This window comes from Neofelis nebulosa, chromosome 4, assembly GCF_028018385.1.
Source record: "Neofelis nebulosa isolate mNeoNeb1 chromosome 4, mNeoNeb1.pri, whole genome shotgun sequence".
NCBI lineage: Eukaryota > Metazoa > Chordata > Mammalia > Carnivora > Felidae > Neofelis > Neofelis nebulosa.
In genome coordinates this window covers 45,701,726-45,726,412 of record NC_080785.1, presented here as the reverse complement: position 1 = coordinate 45,726,412, position 24,687 = coordinate 45,701,726, and the positions used below count along the sequence as shown (strand labels likewise).

The following is a 24,687-nucleotide window of genomic DNA, read 5'->3' as shown; positions in this document are numbered from 1 at the left end:
GCAAAAAGGGGAGAAGACTAAAAATACTGGTGATACTAGTAATGTCCATTTAGAAGTCTCACCACAGAATTAATATTGAAATCATGACTACTATATGACTAGACACTTGTATTTACAGAAATGGAACTGACTCTGACCTCGGCTCAGGTCATGATCTCACAGTTCACGAGTTCGAGCCCCGCATCGGGCTCTGTGCTGACAGCTCAGAGCCTGGAGCCTGCTTTGGATTCTGTGTCTCTGTCTTTCTCTGCCTCTCTTTCTCTCAAAAATAAACATTTAAAAAAAAGGTGTTGGAGTTCCGGAAGATGGCGGCGTAGGAGGACGCTGGGCTCACCGCGCGTCCTGCTGATCACTTAGATTCCACCTATACCTGCCTAAATAACCCAGAAAACCGCCAGAGGATTAGCAGAACGGAGTCTCCGGAGCCAAGCGCAGACGAGAGGCCCACGGAAGAGGGTAGGAAGGGCGGCGAGGCGGTGCGCGCTCCACGGACTGGCGGGAGGGAGCCGGGGCGGAGGGGCGGCTCGCCGGCCAAGCAGAGCCCCCGAGTCGGGCTGGCAAAAGCGGAGGGGCCGGACGGACTGTGTTCCGACAGCAAGCGCGACTTAGCGTCTGGGAGGTCATAAGTTAACAGCTCTGCTCAGAAAGCGGGAAGGCTGGAGGACAAAGGGAGGGAGAGCTGCTGAGCCCCTGGACGGCAGAGCTCAGCTTGGCGGGGAACAAAGGCGCTCGCCAGCACCATCTCCCCCGCCCATCCCCCAGCCAAAATCCCAAAGAGAACCAGTTCCTGCCAGGGAACTTGCTCGCTCCGCGCAAACACCCAACTCTGTGCTTCTGCGGAGCCAAACCTCCGGCAGTGGATCTGACTCCCTCCCGCTGCCACAGGGCGCCTCCTGAAGTGGATCACCTAAGGAGAAGCGAGCTAAGCCTGCCCCTCCCGCCCCCGTGCACCTTGCCTACCCACCCCAGCTAATACGCCAGCTCCCCAGCACCACAAGCCTGGCAGTGTGCAAGTAGACCAGACGGGCCACACCACCCCACAGTGAATCCCGCCCCTAGGAGAGGGGAAGAGAAGGCACACACCAGTCTGACTGTGGCCCCAGCGGTGGGCTGGGGGCAGATATCAGGTCGGACTGCGGCCCCGCCCACCAACTCCAGTTATACACCACAGCACGGGGGAAGTGCCCTGCAGGTCCTCACCACTCCAGGGACTATCCAAAATGACCAAACGGAAGAATTCCCCTCAGAAGAATCTCCAGGAAATAACAACAGCTAATGAACTGATCAAAAAGGATTTAAATAATATAACAGAAAGTGAATTTAGAATAATAGTCATAAAATTAATCGCTGGGCTTGAAAACAGTATACAGGACAGCAGAGAATCTCTTGCTACAGAGATCAAGGGACTAAGGCACAGTCACGAGGAGCTGAAAAACGCTTTAAACGAAATGCAAAACAAAATGGAAACCACGACGGCTCGGATTGAAGAGGCAGAGGAGAGAATAGGTGAACTAGAAGATAAAGTTATGGAGAAAGAGGAAGCTGAAAGAAAGAGAGATAAAAAAATCCAGGAGTATGAGGGGAAAATTAGAGAACTAAGTGATACACTAAAAAGAAATAATATACGCATAATTGGTATCCCAGAGGAGGAAGAGAGAGGGAAAGGTGCTGAAGGGGTACTTGAAGAAATTATAGCTGAGAACTTCCCTGAACTGGGGAAGGAAAAAGGCATTGAAATCCAAGAGGCACAGAGAACTCCCTTCAGACGTAACTTGAATCGATCTTCTGCACGACATATCATAGTGAAACTGGCAAAATACAAGGATAAAGAGAAAATTCTGAAAGCAGCAAGGGATAAACGTGCCCTCACATATAAAGGGAGACCTATAAGACTCGTGACTGATCTCTCCTTTGAAACTTGGCAGGCCAGAAAGGCTTGGCACGATATCTTCAGTGTGCTAAACAGAAAAAATATGCAGCCGAGAATCCTTTATCCAGCAAGTCTGTCATTTAGAATAGAAGGAGAGATAAAGGTCTTCCCAAACAAACAAAAACTGAAGGAATTTGTCACCACGAAACCAGCCCTACAAGAGATCCTAAGGGGGATCCTGTGAGACAAAGTACCAGAGACATCACTACAAGCATAAAACATACAGACATCACAATGACTCTAAACCCGTATCTTTCTATAATAACACTGAATGTAAATGGATTAAATGCGCCAACCAAAAGACATAGGGTATCAGAATGGATAAAAAAACAAGACCCATCTATTTGCTGTCTACAAGAGACTCATTTGAGATCTGAGGACACCTTTAGATTGAGAGTGAGGGGATGGAGAACTATTTATCATGCTACTGGAAGCCAAAAGAAAGCTGGAGTAGCCATACTTATATCAGACAAACTAGACTTTAAATTAAAGGCTGTAACAAGAGATGAAGAAGGGCATTATATAATAATTACAGGGTCTATCCATCAGGAAGAGCTAACAATTATAAATGTCTATGCGCCAAATACCGGAGCCCCCAGATATATAAAACAGTTACTCATAAACATAAGCAACCTTATTGATAAGAATGTGGTCATTGCAGGGGACTTTAACACCCCACTTACAGAAATGGATAGATCATCTAGACACACAGTCAATAAAGAAACAAGGGCCCTGAATGATACATTGGATCAGATGGACTTGACAGATATATTTAGAACTCTGCATCCCAAAGCAACAGAATATACTTTCTTCTCGAGTGCACATGGAACATTCTCCAAGATAGATCATATACTGGGTCACAAAACAGCCCTTCATAAGTTTACAAGAATTGAAATTATACCATGCATACTTTCAGACCACAATGCTATGAAGCTTGAAATCAACCACAGGAAAAAGTCTGGAAAACCTCCAAAAGCATGGAGGTTAAAGAACACCCTACTAACGAATGAGTGGGTCAACCAGGCAATTAGAGAAGAAATTAAAAAATATATGGAAACAAACGAAAATGAAAATACAACAATCCAAACGCTTTGGGATGCAGCGAAGGCAGTCCTGAGAGGAAAATACATTGCAATCCAGGCCTATCTCAAGAAACAAGAAAAATCCCAAATACAAAATCTAACAGCACACCTAAAGGAAATAGAAGCAGAACAGCAAAGGCAGCCTAAACCCAGCAGAAGAAGAGAAATCATAAAGATCAGAGCAGAAATAAATAATATAGAATCTAAAAAAACTGTAGAGCAGATCAACGAAACCAAGAGTTGGTTTTTTGAAAAAATAAACAAAATTGACAAACCTCTAGCCAGGCTTCTCAAAAAGAAAAGGGAGATGACCCAAATAGATAAAATCATGAATGAAAATGGAAATATTACAACCAATCCCTCAGAGATACAAACAATTATCAGGGAATACTATGAAAAATTATATGCCAACAAATTGGACAACCTTGAAGAAATGGACAAATTCCTAAACACCCACACTCTTCCAAAACTCAATCAGGAGGAAATAGAAAGCTTGAACAGACCCATAACCAGCGAAGAAATTGAATCGGTTATCAAAAATCTCCCAACAAATAAGAGTCCAGGACCAGATGGCTTCCCAGGGGAGTTCTACCAGACATTTAAAGCAGAGATAATACCTATCCTTCTCAAGCTATTCCAAGAAATAGAAAGGGAAGGAAAACTTCCAGACTCATTCTATGAAGCCAGTATTACTTTGATTCCTAAACCAGACAGAGACCCAGTAAAAAAAGAGAACTACAGGCCAATATCCCTGATGAATATGGATGCAAAAATTCTCAATAAGATACTAGCAAATCGAATTCAACAGCATATAAAAAGGATTATTCACCATGATCGAGTGGGATTCATTCCTGGGATGCAGGGCTGGTTCAACATTCGCAAATCGATCAACGTGATACATCACATTAACAAAAAAAAAGAGAAGAACCATATGATCCTGTCAATCGATGCAGAAAAGGCCTTTGACAAAATCCAGCACCCTTTCTTAATAAAAACCCTTGAGAAAGTCGGGATAGAAGGAACATACTTAAAGATCATAAAAGCCATTTATGAAAAGCCCACAGCGGGGGCGCCTGGGTGGCGCAGTCGGTTAAGCGTCCGACTTCAGCCAGGTCACGATCTCGCGGTCTGTGAGTTCGAGCCCCGCGTCAGGCTCTGGGCTGATGGCTCGGAGCTTGGAGCCTGTTTCCAATTCTGTGTGTCTCCCTCTCTCTCTGCCCCTTCCCCGTTCATGCTCTGTCTCTCTCTGTCCCAAAAATAAATAAAAACCGTTGAAAAAAAAATTAAAAAAAAAAAAAAAAAAAAAAAAGAAAAGCCCACAGCTAACATCATCCTCAATGGGGAAAAACTGAGAGCTTTTTCCCTGAGATCAGGAACACGACAGGGATGCCCACTCTCACCGCTGTTGTTTAATATAGTGCTGGAAGTTCTAGCATCAGCAATCAGACAACAAAAAGAAATCAAAGGCATCCAAATTGGCAAAGATGAAGTCAAGCTTTCGCTTTTTGCAGATGACATGATATTATACATGGAAAATCCGATAGACTCCACCAAAAGTCTGCTAGAACTGATACATGAATTCAGCAAAGTTGCAGGATACAAAATCAATGTACAGAAATCAGTTGCATTCTTATACACTAACAATGAAGCCACAGAAAGACAAATAAAGAAACTAATCCCATTCACAATTGCACCAAGAAGCATAAAATACCTAGGAATAAATCTAACCAAAGATGTAAAAGATCTGTATGCTGAAAACTATAGAAAGCTTATGCAGGTAATTGAAGAAGATATAAAGAAATGGAAAGACATTCCCTGCTCATGGATTGGAAGAATAAATATTGTCAAAATGTCAATACTACCCAAAGCTATCTACACATTCAATGCAATCCCAATCAAAATTGCACCAGCATTCTTCTTGAAACTAGAACAAGCCATCCTAAAATTCATATGGAACCACAAAAGGCCCCGAATAGCCAAAGTAATTTTGAAGAAGAAGACCAAAGCAGGAGGCATCACAATCCCAGACTTTAGCCTCTACTACAAAGCTGTAATCATCAAGACAGCATGGTATTGGCATAAAAACAGACACATAGACCAATGGAATCGAATAGAAACCCCAGAACTAGACCCACAAACGTATGGCCAACTCATTTTTGACAAAGCAGGAAAGAACATCCAATGGAAAAAAGACAGTCTCTTTAACAAATGGTGCTGGGAGAACTGGACAGCAACATGCAGAAGGTTGAAACTAGACCACTTTCTCACACCATTCACAAAAATAAACTCAAAATGGATAAAGGACCTGAATGTGAGACAGGAAACCATCAAAACCTTAGAGGAGAAAGCAGGAAAAGACCTCTCTGACCTCAGCCGTAGCAATCTCTTACTCGGCACATCCCCAAAGGCAAGGGAATTAAAAGCAAAAGTGAATTACTGGGACCTTATGAAGATAAAAAGCTTCTGCACAGCAAAGGAAACAACCAACAAAACTAAAAGGCAACCAACGGAATGGGAAAAGATATTTGCAAATGACACATCGGACAAAGGGCTAGTATCCAAAATCTATAAAGAGCTCATCAAACTCCACACCCGAAAAACAAATAACCCAGTGAAGAAATGGGCAGAAAACATGAATAGACACTTCTCTAAAGAAGACATCCGGATGGCCAACAGGCACATGAAAAGATGTTCAACGTCGCTCCTCATCAGGGAAATACAAATCAAAACCACACTCAGATACCACCTCACGCCAGTCAGAGTGGCCAAAATGAACAAATCAGGAGACTATAGATGCTGGAGAGGATGTGGAGAAATGGGAACCCTCTTGCACTGTTGGTGGGAATGCAAATTGGTGCAGCCGCTCTGGAAAGCAGTGTGGAGGTTCCTCAGAAAATTAAAAATAGACCTACCCTATGACCCAGCAATAGCACTGCTAGGAATTTATCCAAGGGATACAGGAGTACTGATGCATAGGGGCACTTGTACCCCAATGTTTATAGCAGCACTCTCAACAATAGCCAAATTATGGAAAGAGCCTAAATGTCCATCAACTGATGAATGGATAAAGAAATTGTGGTTTATATACACAATGGAATATTACGTGGCAATGAGAAAAAATGAAATATGGCCTTTTGTAGCAACATGGATGGAACTGGAGAGTGTGATGCTAAGTGAAATAAGCCATACAGAGAAAGACAGATACCATATGGTTTCACTCTTATGTGGATCCTGAGAAACGTAACAGAAACCCATGGGGGAGGGGAAGGAAAGAAAAAAAAAAAAAAAGAGGTTAGAGTGGGAGAGAGCCAAAGCATAAGAGACTGTTAAAAACTGAGAACAAACTGAGGGTTGATGGGGGGTGGGAGGGAGGGCAGGGTGGGTGATGGGTATTGAGGAGGGCACCTTTTGGGATGAGCACTGGGTGTTGTATGGAAACCAATTTGACAGTAAATTTCATATATTAAAAAAAAATAAATTAATTAAAAAAAAAATAAAAAATAAAAATAAAACATATCCTAAAAAAAAAAAAAAAAAAAAAAATGTTGATAGATCTATAAATACTATGGAGATTAAATCAGTAATCAAAAACCTACCAACAAAGAAAAACCCTAGACCTGATGGCTTCAGTGGTGAATTCTACCAAACATTTAAAGAACTAATTACAATTATTCTTCATTCTCAAAGTTTAACAAAAAAATAAGAGGGAACACTTCTCAACTCCTTCTGTGAGGCCAGCATTACCCTGATACCAGAACCAGACTAGGGCACTACAATAAAAGAAAACCACAGACAATGTCTTTTATGAACATTGATGCAAAAATCTTCCACAATATACTAGCAAACGGAATTCAATAGTACATTAGGGATTATACAGCATGACACCAAGAAGGATTTATTCCTGGAATGCAAACATGGTTCAATAACAAAACTCAATCACAGAGTGAAGGGGAAAAAAACCACATGATCATCTCAGTGCAGAAAAAGCATTTGACAATTCAACACCCTTTCATGATTAAAAAACACTCAACAAACTAGGAATAGAAGTAAACTACCTTCACGTGGTAAAAGTCATATGTGAAAAACAGAACAAGCATCATATTCAGTGATGAAAGATGGAAAGCTCTTCTTCTAAGATCAGGAACAAGGAAAAGGTACCCAAGTTCACCCCTTATATTCAACTTAGAACTGGAAGTTCTAGCCAAAGCAAGATTGAGAAGAAAAGGAATAAAAGACGTTCAAATTGGAAACATACACATTTTATATATATATATATATATATATATATATATATATATATATATATATATATGTTCCATGCAACATTATTCTCAATAGCTAAAACATGGAAGCAACCCAAGTGTCCATCAATGGATGAGTGGATAAAATGTGGTCTATACATACACATCGGAATATTGCTCAGCCTTTAAAAGGGAGGAAATTCTGACACATGCTATAATGTGGAAGAAGCTTGAGGACATTATGCTAAGTGAAATAAGCTAATCACAAAAAGATAAGTACTATATGGCTCTACTTATATGAGGTATTTAGAATAGTCAGACTCAGACAGAAAGTAAGGTGATGGTTACTAGAGGCTGGGGGGAGTAGAGAATGGGGAGTTGTTACTATTTAATGGGTAAGAACTTTAATTTACAAAATGAGAAAGAGTTATAGAGGTAGATGATAGTGATTGTTGCACAGCAGTGTGAATGTATTTAATATCACTGAACTGTACATGTAAAAATGGTTAGGATGGTAAATTTTTGTTACATGTATTTTACCACAATATGTAAAAAAAAAAAAAAAGAAAAGAAAAGAAAAAAAAAAAAAGGTGTTTTTTTTTTTTTTTTAAATAAAAGACTGTCTTTTACCTGGGAGTAACCAAGAAATCATAGGTTCATCAGCATTTTCACCACTGGCAAGAAAGATTACTATTGAAAGAGGCCACAAGAAAGAAAAATAAAGGCATGTTCTATTTACATCCCTTGCATCATGTATAGTCCACATGCCAATCACATATTTAGAAGAGATCACAGAAATCAAATTTAACTCCATTTTTCATAATAAAACCTTTAATCTTTGTCTAATTTAAAGATTATAATTCTATTTCCCTCAGTAAATATGTGAGGCTAGAAATGTTTGGTCTCCTTAGCCAGCTCTTTCTGTTTACTAAATAGTCTAATCAAATGAAGCCGTTCTCTTCCAAGAACATAATTTATTTTAGTTTTTAAACTCTACAAGGAAAGGTCTGTTTTCAACTTACTTTAATAGCAAATAGAAGAATAACACAAAAAGATAGGCCTTAAATTTTAAAGTCAGTTTTCAACAGTGTGGAGGTTCCTCAAAAAACTAATGATAGAATATCCCTACAACCCAGCAACAGCACTACTAGGAATTTATCCAAGGGATACAGGAGTGCTGATGCATAGGGGCACATGTACCACAATGTTTATAGCAGTGCTTTCAACAATAGCCAAATTATGGAAAGAGCCCAAATGTCCATCAACTGATGAATGGATAAAGAAGATGTGGTAGATATATACAATGGAATATTACTCGGCTATGAAAAAGAATGAAATCTTGCTGTTTGGATGGAACTGGAGGGTGTTATGCTAAGTGAAATATGCTAGTCAGAGAAAGACAGATATCATATGATTTCACTCATATGTGGAATTTGAGAAACTTAACAGAAGACCATAAGGGAAGGGAAGGAAAAATAAGATAAAAACAGAGAGGGAAGCAAACCATAAGAGACTTTCCAATATGAGAAAAAACTGAGGGTTGTTAGGGGTGGGGGCTTGGGGGGGGCTGGGGAATATGGATGATGGGCACTGAGGAGAACACTTGTTGGGATGGGCACTGGGTGTTATATGTTAGTGATGAATCACGGGAATCTACCCCTGAAGCCAAGAACACACAGCATGTAGCTAACTTGAGAATAATAATCATTAAAAAGTCAGTTTTCAGTCTTTCAATACTTTGGATTAAAAGATAACACAGGGGCACCTGGGTGGCTCAGTTGGTTAGGCATCTGACATCAGTTCAGTCATGATCTCATGGTCCATGAGTTCAAGCCCTGCATCAGGCTCTGTGCTGACAGCTCAGAGCCTGGAGTCTGCTTCAGATTCTACATCTCCCTCTCTCTCTGCTCCTCTCCCGCTCACCTCTGTCTCTCTCTCTCTCTCTTAAAATAAAAAAACATTAAAAAAAATATATGTAACACATGAAAAAATACTCAACATCACTCATCATCAGGGAAATACAAATCCAAACCATAATGAGATACCACCTTACACCTGTCAGAATGGCTAAAATTAACAACTCAGGCAACAACAGATGTTGGCAAGGACACAGAAAAAGAGGAACCCTTCTGCACTGTTGGGAATGCAAACTGGTGCAGCCACTCTGGAAAACAGTAAGGAGGTTCCTCAAAAAATTAAAAATAGCTACCCTACAAACCAGCAATTACACTACTAGGTATTTATCCAAAGGATATAGTAGTGATGATTCGAAGGGGCACATGTACCCCAACGTTTATAGCAACACTACTGACAATAGCCAAAGTATGGAAAGAGCCCAAACATCCACTGAATGATGAATGGATAAAACAGATATGGTAGATATATATACAATGGAATACTACTCGGCTATGAAAAAGAATGAAATCTTGCCATTTGCAATAAGGTGGATGGAACTAGAGTGTATTATGCTAAGCAAAATAAGTCAGTCAGAGGAAGACAAATATCATATGATTTCACTCATGTGGAATTTAAGAAACAAAACAGATGAACATATGGGAAGGGAAGCAAAAATAATATAGAAAGAGAGAGGGAGACAAACCATAAGAGACTCTTTTTCCTTTTTTAATGTTTATTTTTGAGAGACACAGAGAGACAGACAGAGAGTGAGCAGGGGAGGGGTAGAGAGAGAGGGAGACACAGAATCTGAAGTAGGCTCCAGGCTCTGAGCTGTCAGCACAGAGCCCGATGTGGAGCTCAAACTCAAGAGCTGTGAGATCATGATCTGAGCTGAAGTCCGATGCTTAACCAACTGAGCCACCCAGGCACCCCTAGAGAGACTATTAAATACAGAGAACATACTGAGGGTTGCTGAAGGGATGTTGGGTGGGGGGATGGGCTAAATGGGTGGAGGGGCATTAAGAAGGACACTTGCTGGGAGGAGCACTGGGTGTTATATGTAAGTGATGAATCACTAAATTCTATTTCTGAAAAATTATATATATATATATATACGTATATATACACGTATATATATATATATATATATATAGTCAGCTTTCTAAAACAACTTTAAAACCACAAATTACACATATGGTATTTTGATAATTTGAAAAGTTGGTCGATTTGTTATCAATATATTAAGGGCATTACATTTTCTGTCCTCAATGACACTAAATAAATTTTCTGGACTAGTTTCTGCAATTAATACAACAGAACACCAAATCCTAAGTTGTTGTACTGAGAGATCAATGTATTGGACAGCTCAATGCAAAATTTCATAAAAGCAAATAAAACCCACACTGTTGGCTAACCTATCTAACAAGAACGATGACTAAAGAGGAACAGTGGGGAAAACAGAGATTCTGAGGTCTTAAAACTGTAGGGAAGTTCTCTGGTGGATCACTGTAGGACAGGAAAGCTAGCATTCATTCAGGAATAACTAGTAAAAACACTTGCAAGATTTCTCCTAACATAATCCAGAAAGAAGACGAATTCTTATAAAACAGCATATGTGTATATAAACATATATACATCTGATTAAAATGTTTTTACTTTAAAATAATTGTCATTTGAAAGTGGCTGCATCTTGTAAGGAGTTTCATCAGTGCTGTCCTAATGCCCTGATGGCTAACCACATACATTTTTAAATTCTCTTTTTTTAAAAGCCACATTTAGCACTTAAATTTGTACACTGCTGTTTTTTTAATCACTAACACTTAGCTTTATTTAGTTTCAAGCACTGGGTTTTACTCTTATTTATTTTTAAATGTTTACTTATTTTTGAGAGACAGAGAGAGAGAGACACAGAGAGAGAGAGACAGACAGAGAGAGAGAGAGAGAGAGAGATGGTGAGTGGGGGGGGGGGGCAGACACAGAATCTGAAGCAGACCCAGTCTCTGAGCTGCCAGCACAGAGCCTGATGTGGGGCTTAAACTAATTAACTGCAAGATCATGACCTGAGCCAAAGTTGGATGCTTAACCAACTGAGCCACCCAGGCACCCCATGGGTTTTACTTTTATAAAGCAAAAATTACAGTTCCTACTATTTCCCTAAAATTTGATTAGATTCCTTAACTTACAATGCTTTGACTTGTAATTCTCTGACTTTACTATGGTGAGAGAGTGATATGCATTTAGTAGAAACTATACCTTGAATTTTCATCTTTTCCTGGGCTACTAATGTGTGGTACAATACTCTCTCCTGATGTTGGGCAATGGCGGTGGCCACAGCTCCGTCAGCCATGTAGTCACAAGGATAAACAACTGTTACATTGACAACCATTCTGTTTCATACAAGTATTTTGTTTTTCACTTTCAGTAAATTATATTAGATATTCAACACTTCACTATAAAAAAGGCTTTGTGTTAGATGATTTTGCCCAGCTGTAAGCCAATGTAAGTGTTCTGAGCATGTTTAAGGTAAGTTAGGCTAAGCTATGACGTTTGGTAGCTATATTAAATGCATTATAGACTTATTGTAGTTTCAACTTAACAATGGGTTTATAGGAACATAACTCCATTGTAAATCAAAGAAGACGTGTATTGTTAATGCTTTTATACTTACGCTAAATTAATATGAAAGTAGGTAAGTGCTGTCTGAAAAGAATAAAATATGGAAGCAATGACCATGAATAAAAATCAACCAAGTAAAAAACAATAAAGCCATCATGTATCACTCAATTTAAAAAAGTTGTATGGGGGCGCCTGGGTGGCTCAGTCGGTTAAGTGTCCGACTTCAGCTCAGGTCACGATCTCACGGTCCGTGAGTTCGAGCCCCGCGTCAGGCTCTGGGCTGATGGCTCAGAGCCTGGAGCCTGCTTCTGATTCTGTGTCTTCCTCTCTCTCTGCCCCTCCCCCGTTCATGCTCTGTCTCTCTCTGTCTCAAAAATAAATAAAACATTAAAAAAAAAAAATTTTTTTTTTAAGTTGTATGGAGGTGCCTGGGTGGCTCAGTCGGTAAGCATCCCACTTCACTGACTTAAGCTCAGATCATGATCTCATGGTTTGTGAGTTTGGGCCCTGCGTCAGGCTCTGTGCTGACAGCTCAGGGCATGGAGCCTGCTTTGGATGCTGGGTCTCCCTCTTTCTCCCCCTCCCCCGCTCGAGCTTGCTCTCTCTCTCTCTCTCTCTCTCTCAAGAATAAATAAATATTAAAAAAAAAAAAAAAGTTGTGGGGCACCTGGGTGACTCAGTCAAGTTAAGCACCCAACTTCTGCTCAGGTCATGATCTCATGATTAGTGGGTTTGAGCCCCACATTAGGCTCTGTGTTGACAGCTTGGTGCCTGGAGCCTGCTGTGGATTCTGTGTCTCCCTCTCTCTACCCCTCACCCACTCATGCTCTGTGTGTGTCTCTCTCTCAAAAAAAATAAACATTAAAGAAAATTTTTTTTAAGTTGTATATAAAAAAAACCTGTATGGGGCGCCTAGGTGGCTCAGTCGATTAAGCGTCCGACTTCAGCTCAGGTCATGATCTTGCGGTCTGTGAGTTCGAGCCCTGCGTCGGGCTCTGGGTTGATGGCTCAGAGCCTGGAGCCTGCTTCCAATTCTGTGTCTCCCTCTCTCTCTGGCCCTCCCCCGTTCATGCTCTGTCTCTCTCTGTCTCAAAAATAAATAAACGTTAAAAAAAATTAAAAAAAAAAAAAACCTGTATGAAAGATATATATATGTTTACATTTCCCTCCTTCAGAGTATATCTATCAAAGCCTAAACATTGCGTTCGAATGGGTTTCTCTGCCTGGTAGGAAACTAGCAATAAATACTTAAGCTTTATTCCAGAATCTTTTTTTTATTAGGAGTAACCAAAAGGGCCGCAAAAAGAACAAGTCCTATCTGAGCAGGCATGTTTAATTAGAATAGTGAGTTAAAACTCAGTAGCAAGTGGTAAGTGATGGTCAATAGCAATGAGGAAGGACTTGAAACCTGCAAGAATTTAAGAGAGGTGGGGGAATTCATTCTTTAAAACAATTCATCACCAATACTAGTTTCATTTGTGCAAAATTCTACTGCATATGTATCAACTTCTATACACATGCTTGGCAACTTTAATCTTTTCAGTCCAGTTAATAAAAATTGCAAGCCATCCTTACTGAGGATAATTAGAGTAGTTTTTACAATGAAGGCTTAGGAGAGATAAAGATAGAAAATAATACCAGTGGTTAGAAATTATGCCCTAATCGAGTTCATAAGGAAAAAATGTAGGCTATGAGAGTGGCTGATAGTCTGTGTTTTGGTATAATAATTACATCTACTACTTATTAAGCAGTTACCATGAGTTGGATATTATTAAATTACATTTATCAGTTTTTATAAACACTTCTGACCCCAAATGTGTCGGTTTTCTTCCTCACACCAACAATCTTCCAACTCTTCCAACAATTCAATACAATTCTGATACTATCTAGAGTTAGTGTCTGATCCCACGAGATAAGGACTTAGTCCACAAGTCTGTCCCCACTTCAGATGCCAGTCACGAGTCCCAGGTTGCCAAACATACTTCTGATGGATTGGGTGTAAATTTGAGGATTTTTATTTTTATTTATTTATTTGTTTATTTATTTGTTTGTTTATTTTTTCAATATATGAAATTTATTGTCAAATAAATTTGACAATGCTCATTCCAAAAGGTGCCCTCCTCAATACCCATCACCCACTCTCCCCTCCCTCCCACCCTAAATTTGAGGATTTTTAAAACTACCTCCTCAGGTTCCATAATTTGCAAGAATAACTCACAGAACTCAGGAGAGTGCTTAATTACTATTACAGGTTTAATATAAAGAATATAACTCAGAACAGCCAAATGAAAGAGAAGCATAGGGCAAAATACGAAACACTTAAAGTGAGAGGTCTTTATAGACAGCTGGTATGTAGGTAGGTTTGATTAAATAAATTATTGGCCAGGAACTCCAACCCCTTCTCCTCACAGAAGGGAGAGGGGGTTAAAAGTTCTGCTCTAATCATGTCTTGATCTTTCAATCAACCAGCCCACATCTTGAAGCCATCTTGGGGGGCCCCCAGCTACCAGATCACCTCATTAGCATAGAAAAGACACTGTTAAAGCTTCCCAGAGTCCAAGTGTTTTAGGAGCTGTGTGGCAGGAACCTGGGACAAACACCAAATATATATTTCTTATTGTATCACAGATAAAACAAGAAAAATCCGAGAAACTGTTACAGTCAAGATGAGGACACATGATGACAAAATGTATGTGGTGCCCTGGATGGAATTCTAGGACAGAGAAGGACATTAGGTAAAAACAAAGGAAATCTGAACAAAGTATGGATATTTAAAGATGTATGAATATTTGTTCCTCAATTTCAACAAATGTACCATACTAATGTAAAATGTTAGTAATAGGGGAAACTGGTTGGGACTCTACTTATTTGCTCAATTATTTTGTTAATGTAAAATTATTCTAAAATAAGTATTTAATAATGAAGTATATTGACTATGAGAAATGGTTTCTCTTCTCTCTGAACTCTGAACATCCTGAGCATGTCTTCTGACAGGCTTCCTCTGTATATTTATCTCGCTGCCCTAAAGGACCTTCCAGCTGTAGCAGTTTCAGCCCACTAGCCACACCTTTGTGTCTTTTAGTTAAAAATTCTTAAGGCAATGCACAATCTAAGCCCAGTGCCAGAAGTCATTTGCTTACCTACCAGCTAACAGGCCCACCCTGCTTAGGTAGTTACTGCTGGTTCCATTATTTGTGACCAGTTTAAGCTATGTCCACTAGACATTCACAGGTTTGTACAGATTCTCTAGGGTGGGGGTTTGAAAGATGGGGCAGGGGACAGGCAGAACATGACCCCTAAAACACAGCTGTTACAAAGAGATAAAACTAAGATATGAACCCAAATTTTCAGAATCCCAATCAAATGTTTATTCCCTTTGAAAAAGTAACCTATTAAAATTACAAATTAAAAAAAGAGCTCTTTCAACGTTTTCCTTTTAAAAGCTACTAGCAAGCTGCACATATATCACACTCTGAATTGATATAACATATTATGTATACATACGTGTATGTAAAGACTAATTTCTATACTACAAATCATAAGTAAAGTTGGTCTGCCTGATGGGCTTTTATTATTTTTCACAAAGACAGCAAACTGTTCTTAGGATGGTATCACTGTGGGATTTTATGAAAGCATTGATTTTTAACTCTACTTGGTTTAGAGAAGTGATATAACAGACCAATCCATAGTTTAAGTACACACAGTAAGGTATGGCAGTTAGTTCCCCTCCCCTACCACATGGGTTATAAAGTTTTGGTTTGGAACAAAAGGAAACTCCCACAGTTCTATAAGCAGGACAGCAACAATAAAATGAAATTTCTGAAATAAAAATATTTGCTGGGTATAGAGGTGAAGAAAAAAAATAGGGGTTCCTGGGTGGCTCAGTCAGTTAAGCATCCGATTTCAGCTCAGGTCATGATCTTATGGTTGGTGAGTTCGAGCCCTGCATTGGGCTCTGTGCTGACAGCTCAGAGCCTGGAGCCCACTTCAGATTCTGTGTCTCCCTCTCTCTGTTCCTCCCCCACTTGCACTCTGTCTCTCTCTCTCTCTCAAAAATAAATAAACATTAAAAATAATTTAATTGTAGCAATAAACAAAACTTATCAATATTAGTGGCATATGAGACATGGGAATTGACATATCTTATAATGTTAGTTATGGAAAAATATTTCTGAATTCAATCTGGGGCCAGCAGGACAGTTTCTTTAATCAATTAGAACATGTAACTGAGGGGCGCCTGGGTGGCGCAGTCGGTTAAGCGTCCGACTTCAGCCAGGTCACGATCTCGCGGTCCGTGAGTTCGAGCCCCGCGTCAGGCTCTGGGCTGATGGCTCGGAGCCTGGAGCCTGTTTCCGATTCTGTGTCTCCCTCTCTCTCTGCCCCTCCCCCATTCATGCTCTGTCTCTCTCTGTCCCCCCCCAAAAAAAAAAAAGAACATGTAACTGAGGCTGAAGTATTCCAAGTATATGAACCTAAAATGATCTTACTTCATATGGTGGTAGACTGTCAACTTACTTTTCATGAATATTTGACCCCAGATGTTCATGTGCATAGCACATTATTGTGAGTAAACATGGGATTATGCACTCCAGTAAGCACGTTAAAACGCAACTTGGTGAGTAACTTGTCTTGCCGAATGGGTTTTAAATAAAAACAACAACTAAAAACATCCCCAATTTTGAAGCAAATATTGTTTATAATGTACCTTAAATAGGTACATTCTTGAAACGCTCTTACAATAAAATTGGAAATAAATTTCTAAAAAAAATGTTATGCAAGAGGTTTGGGGGAAAAAACGAACACAAAGATACTTCCTGGCAGTGAGACAAGAAGAAATAACACTCAAATACAAAATAAACTATTCTGAATTCCAACTGGGTTAAATGGCATTGTTCCAACCACTGAGAAGTTACACCTTTTCATAATCTAAATCATTCTAGCCAGGGTGCAGAAACAACTCTGTCCGAATTGGATCAGTCACAACGGTTTGGCTGCAGGAATTAGGGAACAACCAGTCTAGAACGTTCAGTTTATTTCTTGAGAAACGGGTTTGGCTGCAGGAGGTGGCTTATTTCCGAATCACCTATTTGCTGCCTTTCTGTTTCAAATGGAGACATAGCCAAGGCCAGAGGAGTGACACCACGGAGGGTCCAGACCGGGTCACTGGCCCTCGGGCGGCCGCTCGTGGGGTGAATGGGTCCCCAGCGTGCCCAGTGCATTCCAGAAGCGCCAGCGCGGGAAGGTAAGGCCGGACGGAACACCCTGCGGCCCATCAAGCGCTTGGGCGCACCAACCCCCGTACTCACCATCTCGATGATCTTGGTCTTCCGCCCTGTCTTCCTCTTCAAGGTGAATATGTACTGGGCCAGTACCACCCCCGCCACCAGGGCGCACACACTGGCGCTCGCCACCGCGCCCATCCTCGCCACGGCCGCCCGGTCCATGAACGGGGTGTCCTGCTTATCCGAGCCGGAAAAGAAGAGGTCGCTGGGCGGCTGCGGTCTGCAGAGAAGCCCGGACGCCCCGCCCCGCCCCGCCTCTCTGCAGGAGCCCCGCCCCCGCCCCCTCCTGCCTGAGCTCCGCCCCGCGGAAAGCCCCGCCCCTGTGAGCGGACACAGGGACGGGTAGGCTGGGAGGGGCGTGGCCTGCTTCCCCAGCAGAGACGCCGGGTCGGTTTTTCTCAGAGCCTCCGTTTGAGGAAGTATCCAAAGACCGAAAAAGGAATGGTATAAATTATATCTCTGCTAATGAGGACCAGCAAGTGGTTCACTCCAGGCCCGTCCGGTAGAAATCTGATTCTAACCACTACCCACGCAGAAAAAGTCTTCTACCTTCCGCCCTCCTCAGCCGTTTAGGACTACAGCCCCCAGAAGGCCTCAGCAGTGGTATGTGCTATGACAAACTGCTGAACAGCAAAAGAAACAGTAAAAAGGCCACCTATAGGGGCGCCTGGATGGCTCAGTCATTTGAGCATCCGACTCTTGATTTTGGCCCAAATTATAATCCCAGGGTTGTGGGATGGAGTCCTGCTTCAGGCTCAGAGCTGAGACTGGAGCCTGCTCAAGATTCTCTCCCTCTGCCCTTCCTCCCCTCCCTGCACTCCCTCTCTCAACAACAAACTCAATTTTAAAAATGGGACAAAAGATTGAAAAGATGCTCAACATCACTAACCACCAGGCAAATGCAAATCAAAACTACAATTAGATACCATTTCACACACATTAGGGTAACCATTATTTTTTTCAAAAGACAATTACAAGTGTTGGTGAGGATGTGAAGGAATAGGAACTCTTGTACACTGTTGTTGGAAATGTAAATTGGTGCAGCTACTATGGAAAACCATAGACATTCCTCAAAATTTTAAACTAGGAAAAAAGAATAGAATTACCATATGATCCAGCAATGCGGATATATATCCAAAAGAATTGAAAGCAGGTACTCAAATATCAGCACTCCCATGTTCATTGCAGCACTGTTCAGAATAGCCAAAATGTGGAACCAACTGAAATGTCCATCAACAGATGAATGAATAAAGAAAATGTGGTATATATATTGAATGCTTTGCTATTCAGCCTTTAAAAAGGAGGACATTCTGCAGTATTCAACAATACTGATGACCCTTGGACACATATGCTAAGTGAAATAAACCAGTCACAAAAAGACAAATACTTCATTATTCTACTTATAGGAGATAGTCAAACGGTTAGAAAGTAGAATGGTGGTTCTGGGGTTGGGGAAAGCAGAAGAGAGGTAGTTGTTCAATTGAGTACTGAGTTTCAGTTTTGCAAGGTGAAAAAGGTTCTAGAGACCTTAGACAAACAAAAATAGTTAACACTACTGTATATCCTAATATGGACAAATCGGTAAATTTTATGTGTTTCATAGCACAATTTTTAAAAATGTGCAATGACAACAGGGTAAAGATGGTTTGAAGTTAGGCAGTGTCCGCCTCTGCTGTCCTTTTCTGCTACATTCCACTCACTGCCTCTTAAATCATTTCATCCTCTTTGTAAGCATCAGGACTTATTCTCACCTGCCTGGTCTCTTGCAAGGGACTGATGCAATTTCCTTTACTGATCTCTATGGGTGACACAGAAGGGATCCAGAGAGGTTCTTTGGAGCTGGTGGTGCTGCCTGGTGAAGCTCTTTTTGCCTGGGACGTGGAACAAATTGGAGCAGGGGAATAAACAAGAGGGAGCAGTGAAGCTACAGGTTGCTTTTCTCTGTGCCCTCCATTCCTGATCTGGGACCCCGGCAGGAGCTCTTAAAGGTCAATTTGTGGGAAGAGCATTCTTAGAAATGTAAAGGAGGGCCTACCTGATCAGGCATCTGGTAAGAAAGCAAGTCTGGAATTAAATATCAGGTACACGAGTGTGCTATGTCTTGTTTTGTGGGCAAGATTAATTCCCTGATGCCATAAAATGATTTGAGGGATATAGAGTGATCAGTTTCTTAGGAATGATGTTAGCCTTTTTGTTCATTTTAATATAAGCACAATATATGTGAGACCCTGTAACTATATCTGAGAAAAAGATGACACAAATTTTAAAGTATTCCATTGAGGAATGTTATGTGCTGCTTGAGCATCCTTCCCTGTGACCTACACTCAACAAGTCCCCAGCAAATGGTAAAGCAAATTTCAGCCTATGAAGTTGGATTCATACACTAATACCTCATGATTCCTTCTTGCAATAGGATTATTGCTTCTACTTCCCTCTACTTTGTGGGTCACAGCAGTTTAGATTGATTTAGCTGATTTTAAGACCAAGATTCAGAAAATGAATTACTAATTTCTTAATCACACAAACTTTGTACCCAAAATTTCCTTTTGTGTACAAAGGGAGAATGTTTTGTGTTTGCTTTGTTTGAACCAAATGATCTTTATTAATCCTGTTAAAGACAAGGATATTCAGAAACCTTCAGTAAGGTCTTTCAGATATACTATCAGTTCCATCTTGAAGCCAAAAGGGAAATCTATGTTGTGATTTTTAATTTTTAAATTGTTATTATTTTTAATTAGGTAAGCTCTACAACCAACATGGGGCTTGAACTCACGCCCCCAAGATCAAGAGTCACATGCTCCTCTGACTGAGCCAGCCAGACACCCTATGTTGTGATTTTTAAATCTACCAATTTCTTTTAAGTGTAGTTTTATTTATTTATTTACTTATTTATTTATTTATTAATAACATTTATTTATTTTTGAGAAACAGAGAGTGAGCGAGCTGGGTAGGGGCAGAGAGAGAGAGAGGGAGACGGAGAATCCGAAGCAGGTTCCAGGCTCGAGGCAGGTTCCAGGCTCTGAGCTGTCAGCCCAGAGCCTGATTCGGGCTCAAACCCATGAGCCGTGAGATCATGACCTGAGCTGAAGTTGGATGCCCAACTGACTGAGCCATGCAGGTGCCCCTACACCAGCACCCTAAATCTACCAATTTCTTTAAAAAGGAAATTAATGGTATGAAATCTTTTAACAAATGAGATTTTGTTATTTCTACAATTACCATTGTAGTCTTTGATTGGGTTAATTAGCTTCTGAATGAAACCAAAAGTAACTGTGCACCAAAAAAGTAATTTGGTAGCCTGATGGAACATAGATAATGATATAAATAGGGTAAATAGGAAGGTTGACTTAAAATTTCATCTCCCTTGCCAACTTTAAGTTCCACTAATTTCTGCCTTGTCCTACTTTTTTCTAATGGCTTCATTATTTATGACTCTTTTATCTACCCTGGCTAATGTCATGGAATACATTTGAACTGGGAGTTTGGTTGCTGCAAGACTCTTGAACATTGGTTGGAATGGGGTTGGTAATTCTATCTCAGTTTTAAATTACACTAAAAGAGCCCAAGTGATTTGAAGTGGGTCCAGGGAAAATATGAGAATATCAACATTGATTCTGGGTTATCAGAGGATTCAGAGTGAGCTAGGAGATATTTCAGGCTGGAAAGTTGGGGAACATTCTGGTCTGGGTGGCAAGGGAATGATGTATATTTGGTGGTCCAATAATAGCACATATTACAATGTTCCTATGCATCTGGAGTACACAAATGAGAATATGGGGACATTAAATATTGGTACTTCTCTTTCAAGTAGTTGATCTTAAAAAGATCAGTAAAGGTGTATTTTTTAAGTTTTTTTTTTTTTTAAGTTTATTTATTTTGAGAGAGAGAGAGAGGGAGAGAGAGAATCCCAAGCAGGCTCATCCACTGTCAGCTCAGAGCCCTATGTGGGGCTCGATCCCACAAACTGTGAGATCATGACCTCAGCCAACATCAAAAGTGGGACACTTGACTGACTGAGCCACCCAGGTGCCCCAATAAAGGTGTATTTTAAGGGTTTATTGCATTTGTTTAAGACTCACTGCCAGATCTGAAAGTTTATTTTTTATTTTTTTTTAAACGTTTATTTATTTTTGAGACAGAGAGAGAGACAGAGCATGAACGGGGGAGGGGCAGAGAGAGGGGGAGACACAGAATCGGAAGCAGGCTCCAGGCTCTGAGCCATCAGCCCAGAGCCCGACGTGGGGCTTGAACTCACAGACCGCGAGATCGTGACCTGAGTGAAGTTGGACGCTTAACCGACTGAGCCACCCAGGCGCCCCAAGATCTGAAAGTTTAATCATCTGCTGATCTGCATGGTTATATAACACAATTAGCAACAATAAACAATGCAAATGTTTTTCAGAAACTCTTCCATATATGTTCATATTCATTTCACATTTATTTATCTGCTATGTATTTTTTCTTCAGTTCTACTTCTTAGCATAAAGAGAAGACATTGGTTGGAAGTATCTTGGAAGTAAAAACTTCCTTCCTTCCTTTTTTCTTTCATTTTTTACAGTTTTTTTCTTTTAATTTTCATTTTGAAATAATTTTAGACTCCCATAGAAGTTGCAGACATAGTACATAGAATTCCCTTGTGCCTTTCACACAGGCTTTCCCCAGTGATACCATCTTACAGCTATATCTTATAGCCCAATTACAAAGTAAGTTGACATTGGTACAACGCAGAAACTCTACACATCTTACTTGGATCTCATCGGTTTCCACGTGCACTTTCTTTTGTTGTTGTTATACAGTTCTAAGAAATTTTGTCAGGTGATAGGATCCAGAACAGGATCCAGAACCAGGATCCATCATCATCCCAAAGAAGTTCCCTTATATGACCACTTTATAGTCACATTCTCACCCAAAACCAACCCCTGGAAACCACTGATATATTCAGTGTAATGTCCTTATTTAGGCTTCATCTAATTTCTGTGTATCAGTGCTTCATTTTTTTTTTTTTTTTCTGATTTGTATTCCATGATATGGATATACCAGTTTCACCATATACCCGTTACACACTGAAGGGCATTTGGGTTTTGTTTTTGTTTTTTTTCTTCTTGAATGTTGCTTTCGAAAAACCATGAAAAGGACATAGCATCAAGAATTAACATTCATTGGGTATGTAATAGTGCCAGGTTGAATAGTTTTATTGAACTCAATCTGCAGCCTTACTTTTTCTCCCCTCCCTGGAGGCTGTGCAGTAGGACTGAAAGTTCCAACTTTCTAATTACCAATTTGGTCTTTCTAGTGACTAGCCTTCATCTGTACTATCTAGAGGCTCTATCCTGAGCCACTTCATTAGCATACACTTTTTGTGTGGTTCAAAGGGGCTTGTTTTGAATAACAAAAACACTCTTCGCTAAGGAAATAACTAGAGTGTTTAGGAGCTCTGTGCCAGAAACCAGAGACAAAGACAACATGTATGTTTTTCTTATACCACAGGCCATGGATCTGTAACAAAAAAGATTGTAAGAATGAAAAGATACTAACATATTACTAGAGTCCATTCAATAATTAATAATTAGTCCAGTCCATTATCCTTTCATATGAAAATGTCTCCCAGGGCGAGGCTTCTCAGGTTTATAGGCACACATTCTAGATCTTAACTGTTGTAAAACCAGAAATGGCTTCATCCTTTCAGGCAACTAGTACATGTAATGGAGCTAAGAGACAAGGTTAGCTTTTATTCTGATCTACTTTCCAGGTATTAATGTAATATTGGGTTTCCCTCACTTACACAACTCATTCACTCATTTATCCTCAGCTACTGTTCCTCCTTCTCTCCATTTATACCCAAACGTTTCCACCTTCTGAAAGTTAGATTGGGTCACTGTGCCAGTCTGTCCTGCAGGCAGCAGTTCTAGTTTGGTAGGCACCTCCCCATCAGTCCATCCCCATTCATACCACAGGGTATGAAGCCACTTGGAGCCCTCCAGCCAACCTAGTAGTTTACTAGCTTTTGTAAGCATCCTTAGCCTGTATGATTGACTAATTAAACCTTTCTTTCTATATCTATAGATCATGCATTCTTTCCTAAAAAAAAGAACAGAGACCTTTTATACATCACCAGACCCTGTTGTACCACTCCCGGGCAACAAGGAACCAGACTCCCTTGCACAACCTCTGAGCACCACAATAACGTCTGTAGCTGGTACCATGAGTCTGCACATAATCAAGAATTGTTAGACCACTGCACTCCCTTAACTGATTAACCACTTTAAAAAATCTCTGGGCTGGGCAGAAACTTCAGAGTTGGCATTTGGACAGGTCTGCCTTCTCTCCAGGTGGCCATTCTCTCCTGAATAAAGCTCATATTTCTTTCCAATCAAAACTAGTCTCTTGTGTATTGGCTTTTTGAGTGAAGGCAGTTGAAACTGGGTTTCAGTAACAGGTAGGGTTACATAGGTACAGAACTGGTGGACTATTTTTACCACCAGGGAATATAGCTGCATTCACTATTAACCTTAATTTTGCCAGACAGAATGAAAGCACAATCCTCCCCTATCAGGCCCTTAAGGAATTCTAACATAATACTTTAAAAAAATTTTTTTAATGTTTTATTTTTGAGAGACAATGTGAGCAGGGGAGGGGCAGAGAGAGAGAGGGAGACACAGAATCTGAAGCAGGCTCCAGGCTCTGAGCTGTCAGCACAGAGCCCAACTTGGGGTTCAAACTTGTAAACCGTGATATCATGACCTAAGCTGAAGTTGGACACCTAACCGACTAAGCCACCCAGGCACCCCAATAATGAAAAAAATATAGTTCTAGTCTTTTGCCTTGGGAAGAATTGCACAGTCCTACTAGCATCCTCCCTCAGATGCTCATAGCCAGATATACCGGAAAGACAAAGGAATCTATCTAGGAGGGATACTCCCCTTCATTTTGAATGTAAGCACACACTCATGCCTATCTTCCTTCACACCCCGATTTAAACAACCAATTTTCAATTGCGAATTCCAATTCTCTATTCATTATTTTTATGTTTAGTAAGTAAGTAAGCTCTACACCCAATGTGGGGCTTGAACTCATGACCTCAAGATCAAGGGTTGCATGCTCTACCAACTGAGCCAGGTAAGTGCCCCTCTCTTTGCCCATTTTAGAGATTATGGGCTGTAAAGCATTTTCTTTGGTCTGAAGAAATATGAGTCAAAAAAAAAATATGATTCAGTGGTCCAAATTTGGTGTAATATCCTCTGTTCAGATTCTATTAAAGTACTCTGATACATTTGCTTTGAACACTGGTTAAGCAAAGTCCAGCCCCAAAACAGTGTCCATTCTTATCAAGACCCATCGGTAGCCCCAGGGGGCTGGGCATGTCTGACTTGTCAGCCACGCTCAAGGCCTTGCCATTGGGAATCTGCCACATAGCTATCCGCAGTCTCTGACTCTTGGTTGGCAAACAGAACAGTCCTTATTGACATTTCGTACCTCAGAAGGCATGAAGGAATAGGTCTACATTCAGCCCATCTCTGCATTGCTGCAGTCCCCCCAACACCCACTCATTGACCCAGGTGGCCACCACAAGCAAACACACAAGGATATCCACTTGTCAATTTCAATTACTTTCAGAACTTGGAACCCTCTGGTTTCAATGA

The 24,687-nt window shown here is 40.6% G+C and overlaps 2 protein-coding genes across 11 annotated transcripts in view; both read right to left on the bottom strand.

Moving 5' to 3' along the window:
* Positions 1-17,277, bottom strand: part of NT5C3A (5'-nucleotidase, cytosolic IIIA) — a 61,179-nt gene extending 43,902 nt beyond the window's left edge. Inside the window, exon 1 of one of the 5 annotated variants that reach the window (XM_058724638.1) lies at positions 17,072-17,277. In XM_058724638.1, the coding sequence (XP_058580621.1) occupies positions 17,072-17,209 (138 nt within the window). In that variant the 5' untranslated portion in view covers positions 17,210-17,277. The remainder of the gene's footprint in view (positions 1-17,071) is intronic. The other 4 variants (XM_058724639.1, XM_058724643.1, XM_058724646.1 and 1 more) reach the window with 4 other exon arrangements.
* The window catches only part of LOC131509163 (retinitis pigmentosa 9 protein), a 220,842-nt gene that overhangs the window by 142,735 nt on the left and 53,420 nt on the right, over positions 1-24,687 (bottom strand). The window lies entirely within an intron of this gene.